Genomic DNA, 26,390 nt, shown 5'->3' with positions numbered 1-26,390 from the left:
GCAGTCAGGAATGAAAGTTGATTATAAAGAAAATATATAAAATACATTTTGGCACAAAAGGCTTCAATTCATATAAAATGATGAAAAATAAAAATATTTTCAATTAGAGAAATTTACAGTGAGACAGGTGCTCACCTGCGCATACGAGCAAAGTAGATCAACAGGATTGCGGTTCATTTTCAACGAGCTTGGAAGATGTTCATTGTTGGAACTTGGTGAGGGCGGCATCAACACAAGAACACCAAGCGACAGTGTTGCGCTTGACAGAATAGCAGGAACAGTACACTTGAAAGGTTTGACGCTGGTCAAATGCTTGCTGATGTAACGGGCGGTTATGATTGGCAAACGATCTGGACGAAGGAGTCTGATCAACAGAAGCTGATGGAAGTCATTCAGAGGGCTGAGGTCTGGACTATCAGTGTTATCTGGATCTCGTTGGTTTGCTAGAAAAAAATGAAAATACATTAAAATTTTTTTCAGTTTTTTACTACAATACTGTTGATTGAATATTATAAATTATAATAATTTGGAATAAAGTTGCAAAAGAGGAATAATGATACATTTCATTTAATCAGAAAAAAAAAATGCTGGTACAATCCCAGCCAGATGCTCTTCCTGTGGAACATATGATACAGCGCACCATCTACCAGAAAAAATGCTTAAGACAAGTGATATGTTGTAAGACATGGCCCATGTGCTTTTTTTAAAGAATACATCACAATATCATGTACATCGTAACAAAGAGCCAAGTTTGTCTCCAATTCCCAATTCATCACCTGCGCAGTAGTTGTCACAGGTCACTAGGGGTCAAACTAATTTACATGATCTCTATGTTGTTTGAAGGTTTGCATGGCGAATTAAAAATATATTAAATGCTTACAGTAAACCACACAGATAGTCCTGAAAACAACAGTTTTTATTAGAACTATCTACATGGTGTACCGCAAGCATTTAATATACGATCTCTATGGATATGAATCTAAAGTAATAATGTATTATTATTATCTATATAAAAAAATACCTTGCGTATCAGCAGATTCTGGTTTGATTGGAAGTGGCTCATCCTCTGGTGCATCAAGTTTATACCATTCTTCCCAGGCCTCTGGTTGTTCAGCTACATGCACACACAAGCTGTCAAGGGGGCCAGGCAGCACTGACAAGGCAAGCATGTCTTCCCACTTAGCTTCTGGTAGGAATGAAGGTTGCTTAGCCTTACAGTCAAAATCAGCTAAAGTTAGTTCCATTCCTCCAAAGCCTGGGTTACCTTCAAAGAGAGAAAGAAAGAAAAAAAAAATCAGCTGTGTAAATGTGGTGAGAAAACACTGGCCTTCTTCAAAATTCCATTAGCTTTTACTATACTTGAATACACTATGTTCCATTAGGAAACTTAACATTTAAGTTATATTTTCACCAAATATATAATGGGAGCTTTTTCATTAAATAAAGCCGGGCCCTCACTGCTTGGCGGTGGCCGTTCGTCGCGCGCATAACAAATTGTTTTCAATGACGATCCGTTCAGACTGACAATCAGCAGATGGCAACACGTCTTCTAGCGCTCACACAGAACGGAGTTGGATTCATCGTACGACGGTGGTACTACACAGAGAGTGTCTGGCTTAACTGAACTCGCAAGATAAAATACTGCACATTTCTTACTATTACCTTGTAAAAGAAGAGCTAACTCCTCTTCACTGAAATGATTAGCGCCCTCGTACTGAATATTGAGGCACAGCATAGTGGAGAACAGTAGTCTGTGTTCCTCGTATAATGACCTAAACAAAAACAAGCATGAACAAGCAAGAATCTTTAAAAAATGATATAAAGAGATATGATGACCAATTTTACTCTGGAAATCATAAAAATGATTACAGTCAATGGAAGTGTTTTACTCATGGAACTAGAATGTCTTCCATCAAAGTATGAATATGATTACCAATATTATCATATCATAATCTTTTATTACTGTTACTACTTTTATTATCATTATAGACTTACTGCCTGATATGTTGGAACAGTGTCTGATTTAGCGAGTCTACTAATTGTTTCACTTGATTGGCAGAGAAGCTGGTGTACTCCACCCCTGGTGTCGGGAATGTTGGAACTTCTGGAAGGATTAGGTCATCAGCTTTATCATCCAAAATATCTGGAGAAAAAAAATCTGAATGATCAATAACAGAATGGTATCATACAGTTACACTAGCAACATCTTAAATTTAATCACCAACTATAGAATTACACTTGGTGACTGAAGATGGCGGAGCCATGATAATAGGGAGCTTTCTCTTTTTGTGACGACATGACGCTGGAACGGAATCACTCAAGCATGACCATCCTACCTGGCGTCCTACGTCCTCTGCATACATAGATTTGGCCAAATTGCGTTCCAGAATCTACTCGAGGTGACCTTAACATTTCCGCATGCATAGATGACTTTTACTGACATCATTACGTTCTATGTCCTGCCGTCGTCGTGCAATCGAAAGCTCCTTAATGGCTCCAGAATCAACCACAACCACACGCACAGAATACATATATTTTTCTATGTTAATTCTTTGTTCAGATATATTTTGAGATCCCACCTGCTGGCTCTGCTTCTTCTGTTGTGCCCTCTTCTTCAGGTGCCATCTTCTCCGAGTATCTGGTACCAGCACTTAGTCCTCTGGTCATCATCCTGCTTCCAGCTCTACTGTACTCACTCATTAACTGATTCACAAATAAAGCAGAAAAAATTATAAACTCCCTAAATACAAGAAGACAGTGAGGGATACTACCCTTTGACACTAGTGGAACTAGTAACAGGTATCTTTAACACTGAAAATACTGATTGTTTAACTTGCCTAAGTATTCCAATAATTGAATGAGTATGTTCAGATGGCTATAGGAATATAGTTCCATGGCTTGTTGTAATGGATGATTCTATAATTTTTAAGTTATGTTCTAGCTAAAGAAATATTACCAATGGTAATCTATCTATTTTTGATGTAGTCCCTCAGGTGTGCTTGGAAGTGTTAATTTTTGAAAGCCTGCAACCAGTTCGTTTTTTGATGGTATACTGCATACAATCTTCCAGTTGGATGCAGAATGCAGACACTCTTGAATACCCACAAACACGTGTTGTCCCACAACATGTCTTTGTATACGTTCTTATATTTTTCGGGACCCTAGCAACAATATTTAAGAGGCTCAGCAGAAAGTCCATTGGACATTTGTGTCGCCATGCCTCAAAACAATTCACTCTCACTTCCATTGCCCCAATTTTCTTTTAACAGCTTACCTCTGTTGGTTTGTCATCAGATTCTTCCTGAGGTGGCTCTTCTCCAACAGCTCTGTCGAACATCAGGAGAAAGAATGGCAGAGAAAACTGGTACTCCCTCCTCAGGCCCTCCAAGCTTGACATGACAGAAAAGAGCATGGCACCACGCTTGGCTACTGGAGAGAGGTCATTGCAGATTTTGTCCAAATATTGCAGAACTTCCTCAGTTTCTAGTAATTTTTGATAGATCTGAAAATAATTGAGCATATAAAAAATATCAAATCATACATGTATCTACATTGTCTGATCTGAAATGTGAAATTGCATTTAAGCTTGAGTTTTTCAAATATTGTAATTGTAAAAAGTAAAACAAGATTTGATTTCAAAGTTCACTTACATCCTCCTTGGCTTCGACTATCAGGAACACCCTCTTGGCATGGGCTTTATCATCATGACCACTGCCTTCATTCTCAAGAACATTCAACAGTTCAGATTCTAAAACCTAAACAAAAAGAAGCATAGATATTATAAGATATTTCACTGAAAATTGGTTGATTTACACATGACTTACTGCTGTGCCCCACTGCTTCCTGAATTTAAAAAGCAATATCATCATTAAAATCACTATTAGCACCCTCTCAATGATGAATACTTTTCTAGATTGTACCACTTATAGCATATGAATGTGGTCTGTGACTACCCAACTGCAGTAAAGAGGGGCTTATTAGTAGCTTAATGTTTACATTATTCTACCACAACAGTGGCTAAAATGAACCATAGCTTCGGGGTAACCCTTACTCCAGTTTAAGTCATTCGAGAAGACTTGGTTCTACCAACTAAAAACTGGGCAATGTGCGTCTCTAACTAGCGAAGATGTTAAGATTGTAGTTAGCGGCCCCTGCCTTACTGTTTAGCCACTTGACTCACCTTCACTCACTACCACAATATTTAACCTCACCTGCAATGTGTCCCTATGCTGCTGTATGGTTTTCAGGACCTGCTTTCTCTCCATATACAGATGGGGCATGACACGCGCGAATGTTCGTGACAGTAACTCGTACTGCAGTGTCTCTGGTGTGCTGTTGTAGTTAATGATGGTCGTTGTGGAAGCAACTCTGGGACCAAACTTGGCACGGCTATTAGGGGTGGCAAGATGTAAACTGAATTTATTACTGCAAAGTAGCCTGCGTCCAGAATATTTAATCAACCGTGCATCTGTTGAAAAAAAATTAACCAAAGAATTAGGTGAATCTCTAGATGACCTGTTTTTCAGCAGAAATTAGCTTCATTCAGCTATGGAGCTATGAAGATGAAGTACTGCTTTGCATGTATAACCAGGCAGTGGAGGTGCCAAAAGGACAGGGGGGGGGGGGTTTCCAGGAACAATATTCTTCTATACAATTTTTGTCCTGCTAATAAAAATATGTCAATGCTGTTTCCATACCTTCAAGCTGACCTTTTTGACTTCCATGGTTGGCATGGTGAATAAGAGGGGTCACCATACTATCCAAGTTCTCCTCACAGTTCATCAATAGGAGTGGCATCCCTGTCAAGATTGTCTTCTCAATTTGAACAATGATGGATGGGTCAAACCTATACAAAAACACAACAGAAGTTAAAATAAAAATTCATTCTGTTAAAATGACAGCCCAACCAAAAAAAATATACAAAGAGAATAATAAAGATATGATATTTAATAAGAGGTTTTGCCGATATTGTCCTGTTGAACTTTCTGCAACACAAAGTAACGAATAGTCTTATAAGTTACCATACTTCAATAACTTTAAAACATTAATTACTGATGACTATGCTATAACAACTCGAAGAAATATAAGATTTTTAAAGTTATATACTGCACTAGGGGAACAACATTCAATATACAAATTAATGAACAGAAAAATTATCCAACAACACTTGTAAACTGGTACAGCTAAAGCCTGACATTAAAGAATAAGAAATTTAGTTACAAGAAGAAACACATTCATTAATGTAAACAAATACATTTATCAAGTTTCCTGTAAAATAACAGAATGACAATCAGATGTTAAGATGATACACACAAACACAGGATGGCATATAAGAGTTTGTCACTACGGAGTCATAATTAGATACAAAGTAAGTAACACACATTATGAACACTTTTACACCAGTAATAATACTACACCATGTATCCATGAAACATAACAAAATTAATATATTACATAAAGGTATAAGAAAACTTACGCTAGTTTATTTTCCATTCGGCTACATGATTGAAAAGCATGAAAGTTAAGTTGAAATCATTAAAATTTTAAAAATTTGAATAAATATTAACCAATTCTTGATGTAAATTATAAGAAATAGATAGTAAATTTGTATATACGTCTGGATTAAATAATAAGTATACAAAGATAATTTGAGAACATGGCAAATGACTTGTAATTTAACAATACAGAGAAATATAATTCAAAATCCACAGATGTATACTACAGGTAGATATATTTTGAATCAGAACATCAATCACTTTTATCACAACCATTTGTGTTAAAATAAATGTTATTTAATACAGTATTATAAACACACACAAATACACTCTATATAAAAACACTGGTTATTACTAAATTCAGAAACAACATGAAGACTAATAACAAACAAAGGTTTGACCAATTACAGCAGTTTCTTATTACTTGAAGAAGCAACAGTGAAAACGTGCGTAAAAATGTCATTTGTCTTTGTGCTTTTCCCTGTGTCACTGTGTGTTTTATACAAGTATAATACTGTGAAATGGAAGGTCAATAATACTAGTACTCTTTTACCTGTTATGTTACAAATACAAAGAGTTTCACATCCACATGATTACCATATAAATTAAAAGAACATATGATTTTATTAGGTAAATAGTATTTAGTGGTATCTGAAGAAGGCTATGTCTAGGTAAAAATATTAGGGAACTATATATAAAATATTATTTTACTTCGTTCTCCTCTGTGAATGGTGAAGTAGTTAGTTTACTTTCTTAACATTTTGTAATTGATTAAGGTGCAAACAATTGTTAAAACACAATCAGTCTATGTTAGCAAAAGTGGTAATAAAAATTCCATCACATTTTTTTGTAGGCCTAATGTTAAAATCTTACTTCGTACTTTTTTCCTTTTTATATGTTGATTCTATACATAAGGAATTGGTGTTATTTAGTTAGTTGTTCCTTTTATATAGTGCCTTTTCCTATAGGTTACTAAGTGCTTCGTGTTCCCTGGGCATTGGGTCCACATGCCTAAGAGTGTTGCTACCATACTGGCAAAGTAGCAGGCAACCCCATCAGATTCCCATTTATACTACTGGGTGGAGAGAACTGCAACGCAGATAATGTGCCTTCCTCAAAGACACAAGCGAAATGCACAGCGAGGGATTGAAGTCCTAATTTCGAGATTGGGAAACCGAACAGTTTCAGCTGCGCGAAACCTCTCCCACCATGTATTACCATAGTGCAGAATGTCAATACTACCACATATTAATCATTTTAATAATAGTAATGTAAACTATCTTTACAATAATTATTGAACACATAAAATTATTTGTGGCAATCACTGCAATGCCTGTGACACCGTGGGGTTAATTATACAATCTCGTCAGTCTTACAACGCAAACGTTTCTTTGGAATAGACGCGAACTTGAAGTTGGCGCCTGTAAACAAATGAACACCATCACGGAAAAAAAACAGAAGAGAAATAAATATGCACGTCATGTTAGAATGAATGTATTTCAACATTTTTAGATTGTTTACCTAATGTTTAATACATTGAGCCAAATAATAAATGTAACACTAATTTAATTGCATATAATTTTGGAGCTTTCAAATATCAAATTCCCATTTTTGCTACAAAAAATATCATACATTTATGAAATAATTCTCACAACATTGAATTACAAGCATTAAAAGCATAGAATAGAGAATTCAATAGATACCCATACGTAACACTCAATTTAAGTAAGAATTTTAGCTCAAGAGTTTAAGCAGTGTTTTATTTTTATTTTCCTGTTTGACACCAACACGGACACAAATAATTCATAAACTGAAATACATACCATCTGTATAAATATCCAGTAATTTATGGCAGCAATGGAAGCAAAATGAATGAAAATACCAGATAAAATGTATTTAAACATAATAATACTATATAAAACTGTATGACAGAACATGCTTGATTAATAAAAGCTGTTCTGTATTTTGAATTGAATAATACAAGTCAACATGAACACACACAAAAAAAAATTTAGGTTACTGTAATTTTATCACAACAAATATCAACTTAAGCTACACTTTATACTTTAAACAATAAAGAAAATAGTCACTAAATACTACATATTGTAACAAAAGCAAGTGATGAATAGTGGTGAATATTACAATATCTCACTTTTCTCCTTTTAAAGTAAATTTTAGGAAGAAAAATGATTAAAGTTCTATATGAAATTGTTTTGTATCATTAAGTAAAATAGCTTTGGGTAGATTAAACTGAAATTGCTTTGATCTATAATTAATAAGTTGCGCATTGTTTTGACCTATCACTTACATGAATTGGGTTTGAACTATCTCTTGAATAAAATTGCCATAATGTATAAGTTAAATCTATTACTAAATTAAAATTGCTTTGAAGTATTATATTGAAATTTTATACATCAAAAAAATACAGTACTAACCTTGTTTGCATATCAACTGTGCACAACCTCTGACCCTTCAGTTTGCTTCTCACCCAATGGATACCATTCATGTTAGGGTCAACCAGGAAAGGAGGTCGTTGCCATGATGATTCTTCAATGGCTGCATTCTCTATTTGTTGTAGACTTAAACCTTTAAGATAAAAGTAAATTCAAATTTAGATGCAAGAAAGAGAAATAAATGGTTAATGTATGGTATTCATGTTCCAAATTTTATAAAAAAAAACAAAACAAAAAAACACAAATTATCTAATTATTTTTTTCTTTTAATTACATTTGGTTTGTGGCTTAAGCATTTTTGAAACATAACCAACACATCAACAGTTTTCTGGAGGAGTATTCCATTATATGACAGGTAGTAACCAGTGTGTGGATATTTAAAAATACCTGATATCCATTTATGATAGAGTTAATTAATGTGGATAATGTGCCATCCCAAGAACACTTGACCTTTCCACCCCTTAGGTAATTTTGCTAAGGTCCCACAAAAGCAACAGACATAGTGCGTTTGTGAGACAAGCCCACGTTCCTGGCACTCTCCTGATTGGTCAGTTGTTAAGTTTGATTGACACTCCGGAAAGCCCGCTGAAGGGATGGCAAGAAATCTGAACCATACATCAAGGGAAATAACATGTATAAAACCATAAACTAATGGAGCTCTCAACTTTCACAGTAACCTACCTTTAGTTAACCAGTCTTGTAAGGTGTTCTCCCCAACTAGTAACTTAACCAGTGAATGTATATAGTGCCGGTAATCAGTTGCCGAGATCTGAGGGACAGTTTCAGCCGAGTAAGCAAAATGGCTCTCCGATGCCAACATTTTCTGATTTTCTTCAAGGACAGACTCTTCGTCAACGATTCTTTCACCTTGCTTCTCATCTTTATCCTCATCTGTCTTCTCATCTTTCTCTTCATCTTTCTTCTCAGTTTCATCTGCTGTGCAAAAATTTGTTTAGTTCAATAAACATAAATTTTAGTATTGTAGTCTCTGTCCAGACTATCAAATTTTATTAAGAAAAACATGTGACATGCCTAAATATGGTCATGATGACATCACATCATGACCATATATAGGCACATTATGACTATATATGGGCATACAGCAGTTTTTTGTTAATCTGGACAGAGCATAAGTCTATTTCTATTTAGTGGTAGAAACTCTAAAACTTGGTTTCCATACAATCGCTACACGCTACATCGCTTCAAGGATAAAAAAACAGAAAAGTACAAAAAAAGCAATTTATTTCCACTGTGGTCCCTAAATGAGAATACTTAAATTACAGAATAATACATAATCAAAACAACAAAGTCAAATTCAATAATAAAAAAAAGACATCGTATAAATAAAGCTATGTATAATAAAGTTCAGTTAAATAATGGCTTTTTATGAGTTTTTTAAAAATGTATATGGATTGTGAATTTTGAACATTATAAGGTAATTTATTCCATTCATCGATTGCGGTATCGATGAATGAGAATCTGCTATGTGTACCAGATTTTTGTTTATAAATTGTCATTCTAGAAGTCGAAAATCTAGTATTATAGTTATGAAATTGGTTAGTAAATTCAATGCCAGTATTTAAATATACAGGGGAAATGCCATTAATAATTTTAAAAATTTGAGTACATTTTCGTTCAGCAACTCTAGTAGAAACAGGTAGCCAATTTAATTTTTTAAATTCATTATAACCAACATGGGTTCTTGGATGTAGTCCCAAAACACATCTTATAACCTTATTTTGGGAAAAAATAAGGTTATAAGATTTTTAAGTTTTTTAGAAAGCGAAGAGAACCACATACAGTACCCATAGTCATAGGGACATTGAAAAAGTGAGGACGCAAGCAATTTGAGTGACTGCTATGGAATTCCATGATTGCCCATGTTTCATGATTTTTTACATTTTTAAACAAAGCTTCTCATTATAAAAAAATAAATACCTTGGTCTTCATTTAACCCTTCATCAAAATGTGTGTCAGGCCTTTGTGGAGTTTTCTCTGCACCATCAACCTCACTACCACCTTCATCAGTACCAGACTCAAGTTCATGCTTTTCCATGATCTGTTGCAAGTCTTTTACTGGTGTTTGAAATTGGCTCATCACTGTGTTGGTTCGAGAACGAGTATCAATGGCCCAATCAACAACCCATCCTAGAAAACAAAACAAAAACCAAAAATATACTGTCATTTTTTTCACGGACAAAAGTCTGTATGGCTTATTTGGATGAGCAGCCCTTTTTTAGGGGCGTTCCATAGGAAACATTGGCAAACTGTCCATTTAAGTAAAGTGTTAAAAAATATTCAATTTCAATAATACAAAAAGTAGACCTTTTTTTTTTACAAATTTGTTTTATATATGTATATTGTTATCTGGTTTCTTAATCCAAATTTTAAACATTCTAAATATAAAATAAGGTCCAACAGCGATAATGTTATTGAATATACTTGTTGGGTTCTGTAGCTGAAGTTCCACTCTAATTATTGTTAACACAAAGAATGCTAAAATTTGTCTTCCAACTTGTATTAGACTATATGCAAACACTGAACTTTGGCAGTTATACAATAATCCTGATGGGGTTAATATTTACTTCCCTATTTTTCATTAACATTTTTGTTGTTAATGTATGGCAATACAAAATTAAAATACTATGTGGTACAAAAACTTCAGAATAAGTTTAATATTCAGTACCTTTCATTGGGTCAATCGAATCAATGACCAATGGAACGCCTCGTTCTTTCAAGCACATCGGCCAATGAAGAGTGAGCATAGTGTGGCGAATATTGAAGTCGTATGGGCCGAGGTACGTGACAAAGGCTGCAGCTAGGGATACACTCCCGGGACTTGCCATGATCCGTTGAGGCAGTGACTGGCAAATTTGAACACAGTGTTCATGCTCTGTTGCAAGGGCCTAGAAAATCAAAAACATAAAATTGGAAATTTTAGAAAAAATACTTTTAAAGCTACGTCCACACTATCAGTACCTATGTGACAAATACCTGTAATGTGACAAATACCTGTAATTTGTCATTGTATAGATGACATCATCATGTACAGTCTACTTCAACAACACTTACCAGGCTAGTATATCTCACTCATAGACCTCCACTGACGATTCGTCTATTTTAAAGCCAGTTTTCCACTAGGCGAATATATTCGCGCGAATCGAAATCGTTGGTTCATGCACATGCGCATTCACATTCCTATCGGAATTTTTTCGAAGGGAAAAAATGCGCAACCAATCAGAGCTCTGGAAGTGAACCCATGCTTTGATTTGTGCGAATAAAATTCGCCTAGTGGAAAACCAGCTTTAGCCCAGTCCACACAGCGGTTGGCGCACGGTTGTGGCTTGGACCTCGAGGTCAGGGGTTCAAAACTCTCGTTGTGCAAGTCACTTGTGTCCTTAGGCAAGGCATTTTATCCATGTTTGTCTCTCTCTACCCAGGAGTATAAATGGTTACCTCGTAGGATGTTGTGCCATTGAATGTACTAGTTTTGTGCGCATGACTAGGTATACTCCCCCCAGGGATCAGAGAAGGTTGCACTTTGTGTGCTGGTTTGCCACTGTATGTTATCCAATGACCAAGAGTGATAATGCTCAGCGCCTTTGATCATATAATTTGGAATTACGCTATATAAATATTCAAGCATTATTATTATTATTATTATTATTATTATTATTATTATTATTATTATTATTATTATTATTATTATTATCATCATCAAATTTTAAGTAACATATTTTTGTGGTGTGCCCATATATGGGAATATCATGTCATACACCAAAATATAGTAGGGGCTAAGAGTATACAGTAGACAGAATATAAAAAACAAATCAATTACTCCAAATTCTAAATCATGAAAATAAGCATTCAATCTAACATATCTCTAAAGACATGTTTCTATAGTTGAAATATTGCTTGCTTACTTTTCTGAATTTGTCGGCAGTCTCCAGCTGTCTGGTCATGGTTTCTGACATGGTTTCCTGGTCATTCTTGTCGACAGTTGCTTCTTCGAAAGAACTCGCCAAGTCAGCAAGTCTCTCCTCCAGTGCCTGCATCAGATATTATACATTGATATCAATTCATCATATATCAAAAATTCTACAGAACAGTACTTAAAATCGGTTGATGTGACCTTATCCACCTGACTACAACAACAATTTTATTACAATTATTTTTTTTTTATATTGTACTTGGTGAATTAGTGTCCAACATAAGTTTACACTATGGTAATTTTCAGTTGGCCCTTTAAATACAAGAATGTTGTTATGTAACCTACTTAAAGGGGAGCTGTTTTTAGACCTGAAAACAGATATTTGTTTGCTGAATTTAACCACTGATAAGAGGCTGAAATCTAATTCTTATGCATGTGTACACTGGTAATTTACTGACAATCAAACACCGAAATTATACCAATCAAAAGATGTGTACATACCCTGCGTTTGTTTTCCAAAGTCATTAACTTGTGCTCTGCAATTTCAACTTCTTTTGTAGTATCTTCTACTTTCTGATGGAGAGGCTTCACTCTTGATATCATTAAACGATGATATCTAAAATATAAAAAAAACATAACATCAAGCTAATAATATATATAAATAATTAATCAAATCTACCATGTGACACCTGAACTAGTTAGCTTTAGCTCGCTATCTTATAAGTGAAAATAGAATAAGGATGTATGCACTCATTGAGGTGCACTTAGATTATGAGAGGGGAAATTCCATTATTTTTAATGGGTAAGTTCTACCAAGAAATACTTGGCATTTATCGATTTATCTAGGTAAGCATTCATGAAATACATCAGGGTGAATTCACATTACACCAAATTCATTATATAACACCACAATAACTGCGTAACTATATACTTACATTCTATATTATTATTATTAATATTATTATTATTATTATTCACCTTACAACTCCTCGAACCCATTGACAAAGGGAAGCTGCAGCAGAACTATTTGTCTTCCTCCGCATGTTCTGAGGCTGGAAGGAGGCTTTCTTAAGGTACGGTTCCACCAGATTCAGAGTAGACTCTGGCAACTCTGTGTCATCAAAGCTGGCAAGCTCCTCAAGAAACCTCTCTAGGTTTGCCATCTGACGCTTAGCCCCTTTGCTCCAGGTCAAATCAGATGATGGATTTTTCACTTGAAAATCAAATAAAAATTTTTTGAGGAACATGAAATATCAATACAATCTGTTGGAGATAGATTGTTAACAAATGGAGAGAGAAACAATAAAAGAATAATCTTAGATAATAATAATTTGTCACCATTATTCAGAATACACACAAATTTTAGTGATAAACTATAACAGAAGGTGTAAACATTTGTTAACGTGAAATAGCAATACAAAGTATTGAAGACAGATTGTTAAAAAATAGAGAGAAAAAATCGTAGATATACTTTTATTTGTCATCAGTAAACAGAATATACACAAAATCTTGAGACAAACCACAACATTAGAAAGAACATTGAACTAAATTTTTTTAATTTAAAATATAGAAAAAAAATAAAAACAATCTGGTTTTAATTCCAGGTAAGCTTACATATCATAATAATGGCAGCCATGAGGTCCTCTATATCTACATCAGGCTTCTGCATGGCTCTTAACTCCTGTAGGCTGTTTGTGTCAATGTTCTCTACTATCTTCTTGGTGTCAGCTACAACGGCTACAGTCTTGTACACTGCTCTCTCATGGGCTAGGGAGTATTGAGGCAGGGCCTAGAAAAAATGGTCAATAAAAGAAAATGTATCACACTTGAATTAAAGTGGCTGGGTCTTGGGGAGAGAGTAATAGATGAATTAAATTGAAGGTACAATAATAAAACGAAGGAATAGGATATTAAATTAAGAGTGAATGTGAGTGAAGGCCATAACAGATCAAAAGCTAATGATTAACATAATTGCTTTAAATTGGATTGTATTTAATAAATATTATTTTTTAACACCACTGGGACACAACCTACCTGTTTAAGTTTATCAATCTTGTCCATTTGTTTCATGACTGTCTTGACCTGCTGCTCTGTGATGGCTGTGTCCTGACCAATCTGACTCAAAAGTTTGATGGTACCCTATGCAAAAAAAAACAAAACCCCATAAAAATTCAGTTCATATTTTCAATTACATTAGACAAGCAGCTGCTAGCCTAATGTACTTGATTAAAGATTGGTTAATTCAATAGACCATTTGAGCCAAAAAATCTTTGATTATTAAGCACATTTTGTTAGTTAATCAATGTCAAGCTTTTAGAATAAGGATGATTTTAAACAACATACATTTTTAGTTTATTGCTTACCTCTTTTCTTTCCTCCAGCACAATCAGTTCATGCTCAAGTTGTTTTTTAAGTCGTGTTGCAAGTTTGTTCTCTCTGTTAATGTACTGCAGTGCAGTAGTCACCGTTTCGTGTTCTGATTCAATATGTCGTTTACGTTCAAACATCATGTTCACAAAGCTGATAACAAACACATTTGGTGATGTTATTAGAAACAAGCAGAAAAATTTTCTTAATCAAATATTATTTTACCAGTATATTTCTATACCTCTGTTCATTCAAACATCAAAATTAATATTCCTATATAGAGTTTGGTGCAAGGCAGTCTTATACAGTGCATTCTACTATTTTTCTATTTTTTCAGGGTGTTTTTAATGGAGGAAACATTGAAATTTGTTGGTTAGATATTCACTGTATTCACACACTAAATGTCCAGATGATTAACATACACTGAAGTCCATTATTTACTTACCATTCTATGAACTTTTCAAATGTTGTGTTTGTCAGGTGGTTGTACTGGCCCGCGCTTGTTTCTTTGCCGTCCAACTGTCTAATTGCCAGGTGGATTGAAGCCAACAGATGCGCAAGATTCTCCCGTTGCATGCTGGTAACCACACGGAACTCTGTGCAAACATATTTCAATTATATAATAAAAAAAACAAACAATTCCTTAGCTAATTGTTGAAATTTTTGATAACAAAAACATTTATTAAAATATAGACCGATCCATTCAGAGATTAGTCTTCCTCTGCAGATGCCATAGCTGGGGATTCAGTAGGGAATTATATGCTACAAAATGTAAATATCAGAATTATAATACGTACAGTATTTTGTTTGAATTGCAGTCTACTCTAAATACTCTGCACTACCGTACATGGTCCTGACATGCAGGTGAGAGACCCCTCGGAGCCTAGCAATGGCAGTGCCAAGAGGGAGCACCATTTTCAAATTTGGATGTCTATAGATACCTTTGAGATGATACATTGCATGCTCAACTAGAGCCTCTCTGCTCCAATGCTGGAACCAGTAGCAGTTAAGATTGGCTGTGAGGGCTGGGTACTCCCGACAACGTCTCTGGAAGTCAGCTCCACTTGTTGATGACACCAACACAACCCGCACATTGTTCCGAACAGTCCTGCAAATAAAATAAAGTGATCAAATGACGTACATTTTGTTTTTGTATATAAGACACGCTGTTAATATAACAGTAAGGATAGAACTACCGTAATGTGGTGCTGTATACTACGTGTCAGAGTAAGATATGTTTGATCAACATTTATTTTCATCATCCTCATTAGCCATTGTGAATCCACTGCAGGGTTTAAGAACTTTTCAGGATGACAGCATTATAATAAACACACAAAAAAAGAGAAAACTTACTTTAGAAAGAAATCCCAGGCAGTGTCCCTTGTGTACGTCAGTCCGGCTGCTGTGACATCAGTTCTGATGGAGTTAATGATTGATGTCTGCTCTTCGGAGGTGAACAGGTGTGTAATGGCACCTGTCACTACAAACTCACCAATGTACACCAAGAAATCTTCTTCCATGAGTTCCTCTTCAGTAAGCAACAGGAGAACCTTCTCACCCTATGTGATAATAATTGTAACATAATAATTGCTATTTTGAGGGGTACTGTATATGACAAAATAAGACCTCAGTAATTATAAACGTATATGGTTTCAATGTGATGTTTAGTCAAGAAAAACGCTTATTTTAAAGCGGAGTATTGAAGTGTAAGAAATAGCACAATGTGTTGTACTTAGGGCTATCCGAGTTGTTGAAATGTTATTATTATTAAATCCAATTGAAATTGGCTGATTATCCAAATATTGTACTCTTAATGAAGTACCAGATTCAATAATCAATGCTGAGACACTGAATCAAGGGAGACGCTTTGTGAAAAAAGCCAATTTGGTAGTGCTTTCATAAAGTGGTGCTTATAGAGGAAGGCACTTATTCAAACATTTACGGTAATTTTGCAAGAGATACCTGGCATTTATATTGTTTTACACAATGATGATTATAAAAGCCTTTGGAAGTATGTTTACCTTGACTCCTGCTTTGGTGTAAGCTGTAACTAAATCTGCTTTAAACTGGTTTAGTTTGTAGGTCGTGGGAGATGCAACTGGTGACGGATTCACCTCGAAGACCACGAATCCACACAAGTGAGCTGCAAGGCGTGGGAAGAGATCACCTATTCCGGGGTTGCCTTCCACAACCAGCAGAGCATGGCCTACTTCATGAGGAGACTGAATGGTCCGGGCTAAGCGACACACGCGTTCAATCGTCTCCTGGAAAGTGCAATTACATAATATAATTGACACATTTGAGAGCATTTATTCCATTTGGGGCTTCAATTTCATAAAAATGTTCAATAATATCCTACAGTGTAAATTTACATACTAATCCAAATAAAATAGATATTGTATGTACTGCATATATTATTTTCAAAAATGAAATTGTACAAGACAGTATAGAAAAACTTTGTACATTGTTCAACTCACCCGATAAAAAGTTGCAACACAGACAGATCACAACCCACAGCATACCCACGTTTAACTTGTTAGTTGACCTTAGGCTGGCATTTACACAATCTCACCATGGAGAAAATATAACTACTGATCAAAATGTAACCAATCACAGACAGCGACACAATTATAAAACCAGATGATTGCTGGTGGAGTTAGATTAACTCATGTACTGTGGATGCTCCAGATGTTTTAGCATGTGCGTGAGACTCGCACAAGGCTAAGTATTACCTGGATGAGCGTTAGTCTGAATGTAGCCATAAAATAATTATATACCAATAACAAAAAATGGAACAAAATATAATTACATAAAATATCACATAAATACAAATTAAGCAAGAATTAAAATCAATGCAGTTAAATCTACGGTGAGATATAATTAGCTTTAAAATCAATGCAATTAAGCCCAACCAGAAAGCAGATAAAATACTGAACAAAAATGGTTATTACATTTAAAACGTCATGTACACTACCCAAAGTAGCCCTCTTCAGAATAGCATAATGTACTTTTTATTTAGCAAAAGTGAATGAGCCACCAGTCGGATGACAATAGTAAATTTAAACCAGTCGGATGACAATAGTAAATGAATACTGTAAAATAGTAGTACTTATAGACTACACTAATTTTATTTGACGTTACACAAGATTTTTGAGCACACAGTGCTCTTCTTAAAGGTGAAGGTGTACTTATTTTACAAACCTTGTTGTAGATTAATTATCTGTATTACAGATTTTTGTTAGTAGTTAATTAATTTTGTTTAACCATACTTTATTGCTGTCTCTTATACACATCTAGATGTGTAATATAATAATAATAATAATATGTTCAGTGTAATTTTACATACTAATCCAAATAAAATAGATATTGTATGTACTGCATATATTATTTTCAAAAATGAAATTGTACAAGACAGTATAGAAAAACTTTGTATATTGTTCAACTCACCCGATAAAGGGCGAGTTTTATACGTGGATGCCCCTTGTTGTACTCCTCCACCGCATCTTGCATTAGCAAGCGCACGTGATCTACATTGTAACGTGGCTGGTACTGATCGGTACCCTCTTCATCCCCTGCAATACTGCTTGTTGTTGAAGACACCTTGTATCCACCAGCAGTGACTATGCCACTGTCTTGTTCAACCAAGTTGCTGAATAATGGCTGCTTTAGGTCTATGACAATCTTTAACTGATGAACATAAACAAGAATATGCAAATTAAACATAAGGTAGGATAGAAACAATTGGCAAATCAGAATAATTTGTAAACAGACACATTGAGTGAGCATAGGAACATTTTTTTTCCCAATAAATATAACATATCTTTTTGTTTAATTACATTAATCATCAGAAGCATAGAATGACATATATTTTAAACTGTGGCAACCAATGATTCAATAAAATAGTGTTTTTTTTGACAAATATGATGGCAGAGAGCAAGTTGGATACAATTTTTCTAGATGAAGCTAATTTAAAGCAGCAGTATATACAAGCTCAGTTGTAGTTTCTGCATCTGCATGCCGACTTCTGGATCTTTTCAATAAGTAGAGGTAGACATGATACAAATTAATTTCAATGTTCAACAATGTTCAACAACAGCATGAATAACACCAACTTCCTTTGCATGTAAATTCTATAATAAAACTACAAGCACCATATGAATTTATGTTTTAAAAATATTGTGGTGATATATGTAGAACCGTATATATAAATATAAATACTTATAAACATACAGTAAGGTTAAAAAGGATTGTATTGCTCAAGCCTATCTGACATAAAAATATATTTTTTTCCCCAAGATGGAGACCAAATATTTGAATAATATTTTGAAAATGCACTTTTCAAGCTATAATTTATATTTGATACTTTGAATTACTATTTTTCCAACCATAGCACATTGTCTGAGTGCCTGTCAACTATGATAGGATAAGGCATAAGTATGTACCAAAACAAAATACCGATCTCCAATTGTCACTGGGCTTGGACAACACAATTTTTATTTTTTAATATTAATACCGAAAACAATGTTAAAAGATAATAAAATGTAATACACATAAATGACAATTTTGCAGTATGGTAGTAAACATTTACAGTATGCCAGCCAGCTATTAATATAAAATAATAAGTTCATATTAATCAACAACGTGTACATAAATGAAAATACAACATAGGCTACGGTCAGACTTCACACAGCTGCGGTTATAGAGTTTGTAGTAATATTATGAATAAGCATGAGATAATTCATGCCTGTCTTGAAGTTGCAACACAGACAGATCACAACCCACAGCATACCCACGTTTAACTTGTTAGTTGACCTTAGGCTGGCATTTACACAATCTCACCATGGAGAAAATATAACTACTGATCAAAATGTAACCAATCACAGACAGCGACACAATTATAAAACTAGATGATTGCTGGTGGAGATTAACCCATGTCAACGCATGTACTGTGGATGCTCCAGATGTTTTAGCATGTGCGTGAGGCTCGCACAAGGCTAAGTATTATCTAGATGAGCATTAGTCTGAACGTAGCCATAAAATAACTATAAACCAATAACAAAAAATGGAACAAAATATAATTACATAAAATATCACATAAATACAAATTAAGCAAGAATTAAAATCAATGCAGTTAAATCTACGGTGAGATATAATTAGCTTTAAAATCAATGCAATTAAGCCCAACCAGAAAGCAGATAAAATACTGAACAAAAATGGTTATTACATTTAAAACGTCATGTACACTACCCAAAGTAGCCCTCTTCAGAATAGCATAATGTACTTTTTATTTAGCAAAAGTGAATGAGCCACCAGTCGGATGACAATAGTAAATTTAAACCAGTCGGATGACAATAGTAAATGAATACTGTAAAATAGTAGTACTTATAGACTACACTAATTTTATTTGACGTTACACAAGATTTTTGAGCACACAGTGCTCTTCTTAAAGGTGAAGGTGTACTTATTTTACAAACCTTGTTGTAGATTAATTATCTGTATTACAGATTTTTGTTAGTAGTTAATTAATTTTGTTTAACCATACTTTATTGTAGAGTTCATCGATGGTACAGGTGGCCCTTCAAAATTTGTGATAAGTGAAGCATGTTGTTCATGCAATTGTATGTCCTGGTCATGTTTTTTGGGGAGCTACTCTGCCTCATCACCAGCACTAGTACTTGTGTCTATTTCCTTTATACTTAGGAATTTCATGTTTTTGTTTTACAATTTTGTTATTTTATGTACTTGTAGCTAAGAATATTAATTTGTTTATTTTGGTTCATTTTGAATGCATCAAATGATTTTTGAGACCACTGATCTAAAGGTGTATATGTTCTAATAATTATATATTATATAATTTTTTTTATCAGCTGTGGGGTTTTGGGTGATTAGTAGCTGAATATTTGTGTACCCACTAGCTAATCTGTTTACCCAGTGTTAATTTCTAAGCATTTAATCTGCAGAAACAATTGATTTTCTAATTAGTTTATCAAGTGTCAAGTGGCACTCTCAACGATTTGTTTACAATATACACAATGTTTGATTACGGCTAATCCAGAAAAGTTAATCAAATTAGAGTACAGACAGGCTCCTTGGCTTAATGATCACAGCATGGTCTTACACAGTACACCCTTCTTAAATCCTGGGTTGTAATTATACCAAACACAAAATAAAAAATGTTTCAAACTAAAAAGGTATTTCAATTAAGCAAACTACGTGCGTAGAAATGTAATCCAATAAGCATGATATTTTATTTTGAGGAAATTTAAACATACCATTTTGCTGAGTATGATTGAATAAAATACATGTATTTAAGAAAAATTTAATTAATATTTTTTTGCTAAACCCAATTTGTTAAATCTGGCCCGGGCCAAGAAATAGACCTACATTGAAATACAAAACAAACTGAAACATATTTTGAAAGCACCAAATAAAATGTAAAGTAAAAAGTACAGCGCAATGACTAAAAATCAACAAGGAATGATAAAACTTGTGAAACCATGCCTACCATTTTCTCTCGAACTTCACTAGGTATCTCCTTGTCTTCTTTGTCCTTTTAGGATGCATGTGTAAAGGGATGTTGATTAGAAAGTGAGTTTACCAAAAGGGTATACATACACCAAGGCAAGTATTTTTGAGTAATATTATAACATGAGTTGAACAAATATTGCATGTTTTTCAATCTCATAGTTTGTTAGAGAACAAGTGAACACTACATGACCAGGCAAATGATAGTCACTTGATATGCCAATACCCATTGAATATCTTAAAAAGTAGTACTGATTAACAAAGATCTTACAATAACAAGATAGCTTTCTCCACAATTTCTGCATGCAAATTCTATAACAACGCAGTGTAGGGCACCCTCTCACAATTAAAATTACTTTCAACTATGATTTATGTGCAATTTCCATGGTAACAACTAGAACGCTCTCTCTCGATTACAATTACTTTCTACTGCTTTCTGCTTGAATGGACGCTTCTACTTTGTTACACGTAAAACCGTGGTGGGCGCCATCTTGTTATTAAAAGATCTTTGGTACTAATAACTAAATTTAAGAGAGCAACAAGAATGAAAATGAAGCGTTTCTTATTCAGTAACTTTATCTTGTGATTTCACCTGCATTATTTTACGTAATGATTGCTGGTAACGTAAATGATGACTAACAAACTCTTTTATGTAATTATAAGTTATTAAATGACAAAATATTTAAAGGATTACAGTAAAATATAACAATTGTCTGGTCATATCAGTATAATACTTATTCTCTACATTAAACCATGTGTATTGCAAGACAAAATATAATGAGCATACAATCTAAAAATGTTTGCATGTACCACTGCCATGATTAAGTAGTAGTTAATGAATATAATTATAATAATAATAATAATGATAATGATTTTTGTAGTACCCAATCTGCTTTAAAAAAATGCACTTACAGCGCTTTCTCTGCAGAAAGCATTCTCCTCAATATCTGGCGACTGCAAAGACATTCAGGATACAAAGAATTACCAGAATTAACATATCAATATCTAAATAGTATTGTCTTTAACATTGTAAAAACGTATACAAAATAAACATCATGAAGATACATCTCCTCTTTTGCCACATTTAAATAATAAATTTGAGAATTTGTGTTTTGGCCACAATTGGTACAAGAGTATGCACCTTAAAAGTTTGAGTTTTTTACTTTTTTTTTTTTAATATATTAAATGACTGAAAAAATTATACTTACAAATTCTTCACTTGTGAATTGCTTCTTAGCCGCTGTAACAAAGACTTGATTGTATCGCTCAACATCAACAGGGCTAACAAGACGCTCACTGTAAATCCATTCGCACTCATGACGCCAGAGTAGCAGAAGGGTTTCAAGTTTGACACCAGGGTTCAATGACAGGCAGATGTTCCTGTATGGTGGTGGTGTGAACATGGAGAAAATAATTTAGAAGGAATTCTCTTGTCTATTTTAAAATTCATAATCTTATATTCTGGTATTCTGGTATATTTTATTAAATCATCATGGCAAGGTAAAATGAATTGAGATGATAATTACAAAAGTAGAAACTAAGCAAGTATACAATTCAAAAAAGTTACATTATTACTACATTATTGTAAATATTATTAATACAAAGAACAAAGAACACAAATATTATAAAATATCAATTGCACTTACGAAAACATTAAATTATTAAACTACAATACATATTACAAATATTGAAGAATATCTATTGCACTTACGATGGTAAGAAACACATAAAATTGGCATATATAAATATTAAGTAAATAACACATATGCCTATGACTTTTATAGGAGTAATTATGCACTTGGATTGGATTTCTTTGGTGTGATACACCACAAAAGTCCTGAAACTTGTGGGTCCGGAATGAACTCAACCAGTTGTTCCCATCACATCATCTTTACCATCTTTATTGTTATCATCACCACCATGTCCACGAAAATCATCAGCAAAATTATTACGTCATCATTTTATTTAATACCACCATCTTCATTGAGACTTTTTTTTTTAACCACCAACACCACATTTAGCATCATTATCATCTCAACCACCACCACCCACTACCAACGAACCCAAAGATCTCTACAGTATACATCACTCACTTGAAGACTCTTGATAGTTCCCTGACATTGAACATGTAATGGCACCTTTCTGCGGTGGTCAAAAACATTGTCCTCATGCGTGACTGGACTTCAAGGGTCACACTGACCATCATGGACATCAGCTCCTTCAGCTTTGCCTCCTCTTTGTCGACAAGGTGCAATTGTTGCTAACGAGAAAAATATAAATGAAGTTACAAGTACAGCCATGATAAATCATGATGTTGCTGTATTTTAGCACCCTCTGTCAATAGTAATTAAAATAAAAAAAAATAAACACTATGAATAAACAAACAATCAATCAAAATATCGTAAATAATGACATAGGTGCAAGCATCTTAAATGATTGACTAACTAACTAACTAACTATGTGTATATATCAAACTACTTACCTTATCTCTTGCAGATGTTGATGAACTCGATGGGGTACAGAAATGGGTGTTCAGTAGAGTAGTATATATTGTATGCAACTCCTCATCCCTAAAATGAAATATAATGTACAAAATATGAAACTCAGCACACGAAGGTTAATAGCAATTTTATATGAGAACACACCATCGAACATATTTTGCTAACCTTGGATACGGCATAGAAAATACTCCAAAGTGACGCAGAAGACGTGGACTAATTGACGGCACACTAGCCGGTGTGTTGGGATTCAGTGTTGTAACGTACGTCACATTCTTGACCTCACGCAAGACCTGAAGGTCAGGCTCGTAGACTCCGCCTGAATCCATGTGCTGACGAATCATCTCACATGCAGACTGACAACCATTCACATTCATCTGTAATTAATCAATTTTATTTTATTAGTATGCAAATTAGAGTGCCAGCTGGTCCTATGTATTTTAAAGTCTGATGATTTTTTTGTTGTTGCAATGTCCATCATCACACATGAAGCGAATGAAACAATCTGAGGAAGTCGTGTCGTGTCGATAACACAGACCTGCCAACCCTTGGGTCATGAAAATCTGGAGATTGTTTTTAAGAATCTTAAGAAAATCTGGAGATTTACTAAAAAATCTGGAGGTTTCCAGAATTAACCAAAAGATAATGCAAGATACCAAAAAAGTCATGTGACTGCAAATCATTGGCAGTTGGTGGCGACATTCGAATTGGCTGCTTGTTTATTGCACCGCGAAGCGAGCAGGCAGCAAATACATTGAATAATAATGATCAAATCAATCAAATTATGCATAAATTGGATTATTTTTTGGGAGGGGGGGGGGGGTGGCCTGTGAAATTTGGTGAAATTTAATACAATAGAATTGTTTTGAAGAGCTGTGCAACTTCTACATTCATTTTACTTACACTAGCAAGATTTAGGTCATCAACTAGACACATTAGTTTCTTGTTTCCTTTTGGTACATATGTGCGACCATGTTTCCATTCAAGTTTCTCCTCGAGGCGTTGCCACAGCACTCGACTTGTTGTGAATCTATGAAGAAAAAAAATAGTAATGTAACTCAACCGCAGTCATGCACTAACTATGCAACACGTGCATGCACACTGAAACTTGAAGCTATGTTTCTCAGTTATGTTAATACAGGTCTCCCTATAATTAAAGATCTCTCCAATTAAAGACCATTTTTCTGCGATCCTAGACTAACAAATCTCAACCAAAGCTGCTAAACACCATGGGAACCCCGGTCCCAAAAAGTGGTCTTTAATTGGAGGGAGACCTCCAATACTTCTTATTCAATTGCTCATTATGTATTAAAGAAAACTCATGAACCTGTTTGTAGTGACATTCAAAGCCAAGACTTCAGCAACCTCTCCAGAGCAAATTGTCTTCATGCGGTCTTGGAAGATGAGTGTCTTGCCACATCCTGGTTCTCCTGCTAGCATCACTGGTTTACCATTGTCAGACAACAAACCAAGGATGTATGACAGTTGCTAAAATTCATAAATGTAATCATTTTTTTTTTATTTAAAAAATTTACAAAGTCATAATTTTATATCTTATATTCAAGTGTGTTCATTTTTGTGGTACTGTTAAACTTACCTCATAGCTTTTTGTTCTTACAAATGCATCAGCTGGAATTCCTTCATGGGGAGGCATGCTATAAGGTGGAATAGCTTCATTCCAGTCAATGAAGTTATGTGAATCTCCATCAACGAAGTAATCCCAGACCTTGAAAATATCAAATAAACACTCAGAAAAAATCTAAACATATGCCATATATTAATTATCCTCTTCATTTTTGGTGTGTAAACTATATTTTTTGTACACAGTCAGTGCACAGTGATGTTGATTAGTCTATACACCACCAGTAGAATTCCCTTTTCTATCGTTACAGCGTATTAGACAAAAAAAAATAAAAACATAAGGAACTGCATAAAATTACGATTCTTATAATTAATTAAGAAAAACACCAGATTTTGTGTAGATCTTAAAGTATTTGAATTTTATGTTTTGCATAGTCTTGCAATTTACCTCGCCTTCTTCCGGATACTGTACATACTGCTGAAATGTGGAGCGCCACCAAGTACTGAGCATTGTCCGAGACTTATCATCAAGTGTTCCTCCAAAAGCCCAGACTGCTGCAAAGTTCAGGTAGTTTTCATATTCCAAGTCACTTAGCTGAGGATGCTGGGCTATCAGGGCCTGGTAAACAAAATATATTTTTGGATGAATAATTCTATTTTAACAGACTCTTTGAAAGTATTTAACAAGCCATGTTTGTTAATGACATCACATTTAAGATGCTTTGAGAATTAAAAAATGTTTAGTAAAATTTGTTATTTGTGAAAAAATAGCCTGGCATTAGCAGGATTTGAATCAAGGGCCCTGGAATATGAAGGCAAGTATCTTAACCACCAAACCACACCACTTCCCCTGCTTAAACAATTTTCCTCTTGACTACTCACCTCCAGTAGGTTGCAGAAGGTCATAACCATGTTCATTTCACTGACATCAATCATGCGTTTTAGTTTAGGTTCTGATTTTCCCTTTCCACCAGGAATAAGTGTAGGCCTTGTGGATTGTGACAAGTAGTCTATGACGGTACCGACATATCTTTCAGTTAGGGTGTGCAGGCGGTTCTGATCACCCTCCGGTTGGTTCTGAATCCAGCGACGAAGGTAAAGGCGCCAGCTGACATCCGACTTGTCCATTGAGAGAAGACCAATGCGTGACAACACTGCAGGACTGATATGAGCCAGGGAGCCCAGCTGAAAAAAAAATAGTGTAGAAAAAAGGTTGCACAAATCAGAAGTGATGTTGGTAGTCTATGAGTGTGATACATTCGGTCAGTTCTATTTTTGTTGTAGGGTTTCTTAAAGGAACGATTGCAATTAGTTGGTTTATCCAGTAGGTAAGTATTCAAGAAATAGACTTCATAATTATCAGCAACAAAATGATAGTAATAATAATGCCACTGTTACATAGCATATTTAGCGAAAAGTTTTAATGTAATATTAAAACACCAGAAAAAGTGGATAACAAATGGCGTGAAACTATGCTAACATAGAATGTCTTAAGCCAGGTGGCTTGCCAGGGTAGTTATTTCAGTAAAAACCATGGTTC

General features: G+C 34.5%; 1 protein-coding gene across 1 annotated transcript in view; it reads right to left on the bottom strand.

Moving 5' to 3' along the window:
- LOC117105900 (dynein heavy chain 9, axonemal-like) overlaps positions 1–26,390 on the bottom strand; it is a 69,747-nt gene that overhangs the window by 8,020 nt on the left and 35,337 nt on the right. The window contains exons 50-86 of the mRNA XM_033247204.1: positions 25,733–26,035; positions 25,299–25,469; positions 24,867–24,995; positions 24,597–24,757; positions 24,173–24,299; positions 23,438–23,646; positions 23,254–23,341; positions 22,865–23,031; positions 21,980–22,151; positions 20,752–20,796; positions 17,694–17,933; positions 16,268–16,510; positions 15,600–15,805; positions 15,188–15,354; positions 14,692–14,842; positions 14,243–14,399; positions 13,914–14,018; positions 13,494–13,668; positions 12,858–13,092; positions 12,381–12,495; positions 11,872–11,997; positions 10,635–10,854; positions 9,887–10,096; positions 8,630–8,884; positions 7,931–8,081; positions 7,319–7,321; positions 6,872–6,916; positions 5,477–5,497; positions 4,698–4,846; positions 4,212–4,468; positions 3,651–3,755; positions 3,275–3,502; positions 2,580–2,703; positions 1,996–2,143; positions 1,663–1,772; positions 1,022–1,264; positions 136–443 (exon numbers count right to left, since the gene is read on the bottom strand). Of these exons, the coding sequence (XP_033103095.1) occupies positions 136–443; positions 1,022–1,264; positions 1,663–1,772; positions 1,996–2,143; positions 2,580–2,703; positions 3,275–3,502; positions 3,651–3,755; positions 4,212–4,468; positions 4,698–4,846; positions 5,477–5,497; positions 6,872–6,916; positions 7,319–7,321; positions 7,931–8,081; positions 8,630–8,884; positions 9,887–10,096; positions 10,635–10,854; positions 11,872–11,997; positions 12,381–12,495; positions 12,858–13,092; positions 13,494–13,668; positions 13,914–14,018; positions 14,243–14,399; positions 14,692–14,842; positions 15,188–15,354; positions 15,600–15,805; positions 16,268–16,510; positions 17,694–17,933; positions 20,752–20,796; positions 21,980–22,151; positions 22,865–23,031; positions 23,254–23,341; positions 23,438–23,646; positions 24,173–24,299; positions 24,597–24,757; positions 24,867–24,995; positions 25,299–25,469; positions 25,733–26,035 (6,069 nt within the window). The remainder of the gene's footprint in view (positions 1–135; positions 444–1,021; positions 1,265–1,662; positions 1,773–1,995; positions 2,144–2,579; positions 2,704–3,274; positions 3,503–3,650; positions 3,756–4,211; positions 4,469–4,697; positions 4,847–5,476; positions 5,498–6,871; positions 6,917–7,318; positions 7,322–7,930; positions 8,082–8,629; positions 8,885–9,886; positions 10,097–10,634; positions 10,855–11,871; positions 11,998–12,380; positions 12,496–12,857; positions 13,093–13,493; positions 13,669–13,913; positions 14,019–14,242; positions 14,400–14,691; positions 14,843–15,187; positions 15,355–15,599; positions 15,806–16,267; positions 16,511–17,693; positions 17,934–20,751; positions 20,797–21,979; positions 22,152–22,864; positions 23,032–23,253; positions 23,342–23,437; positions 23,647–24,172; positions 24,300–24,596; positions 24,758–24,866; positions 24,996–25,298; positions 25,470–25,732; positions 26,036–26,390) is intronic.

Source organism: Anneissia japonica, unplaced genomic scaffold (assembly GCF_011630105.1).
Source record: "Anneissia japonica isolate Jap-2015-1 unplaced genomic scaffold, ASM1163010v1 scaffold287627_len141763_cov191, whole genome shotgun sequence".
Taxonomy (NCBI): domain Eukaryota; kingdom Metazoa; phylum Echinodermata; class Crinoidea; order Comatulida; family Comatulidae; genus Anneissia; species Anneissia japonica.
The sequence above is the reverse complement of the archived record's forward strand: the minus strand, read 5'-3'. Positions and strand labels throughout refer to the sequence as shown.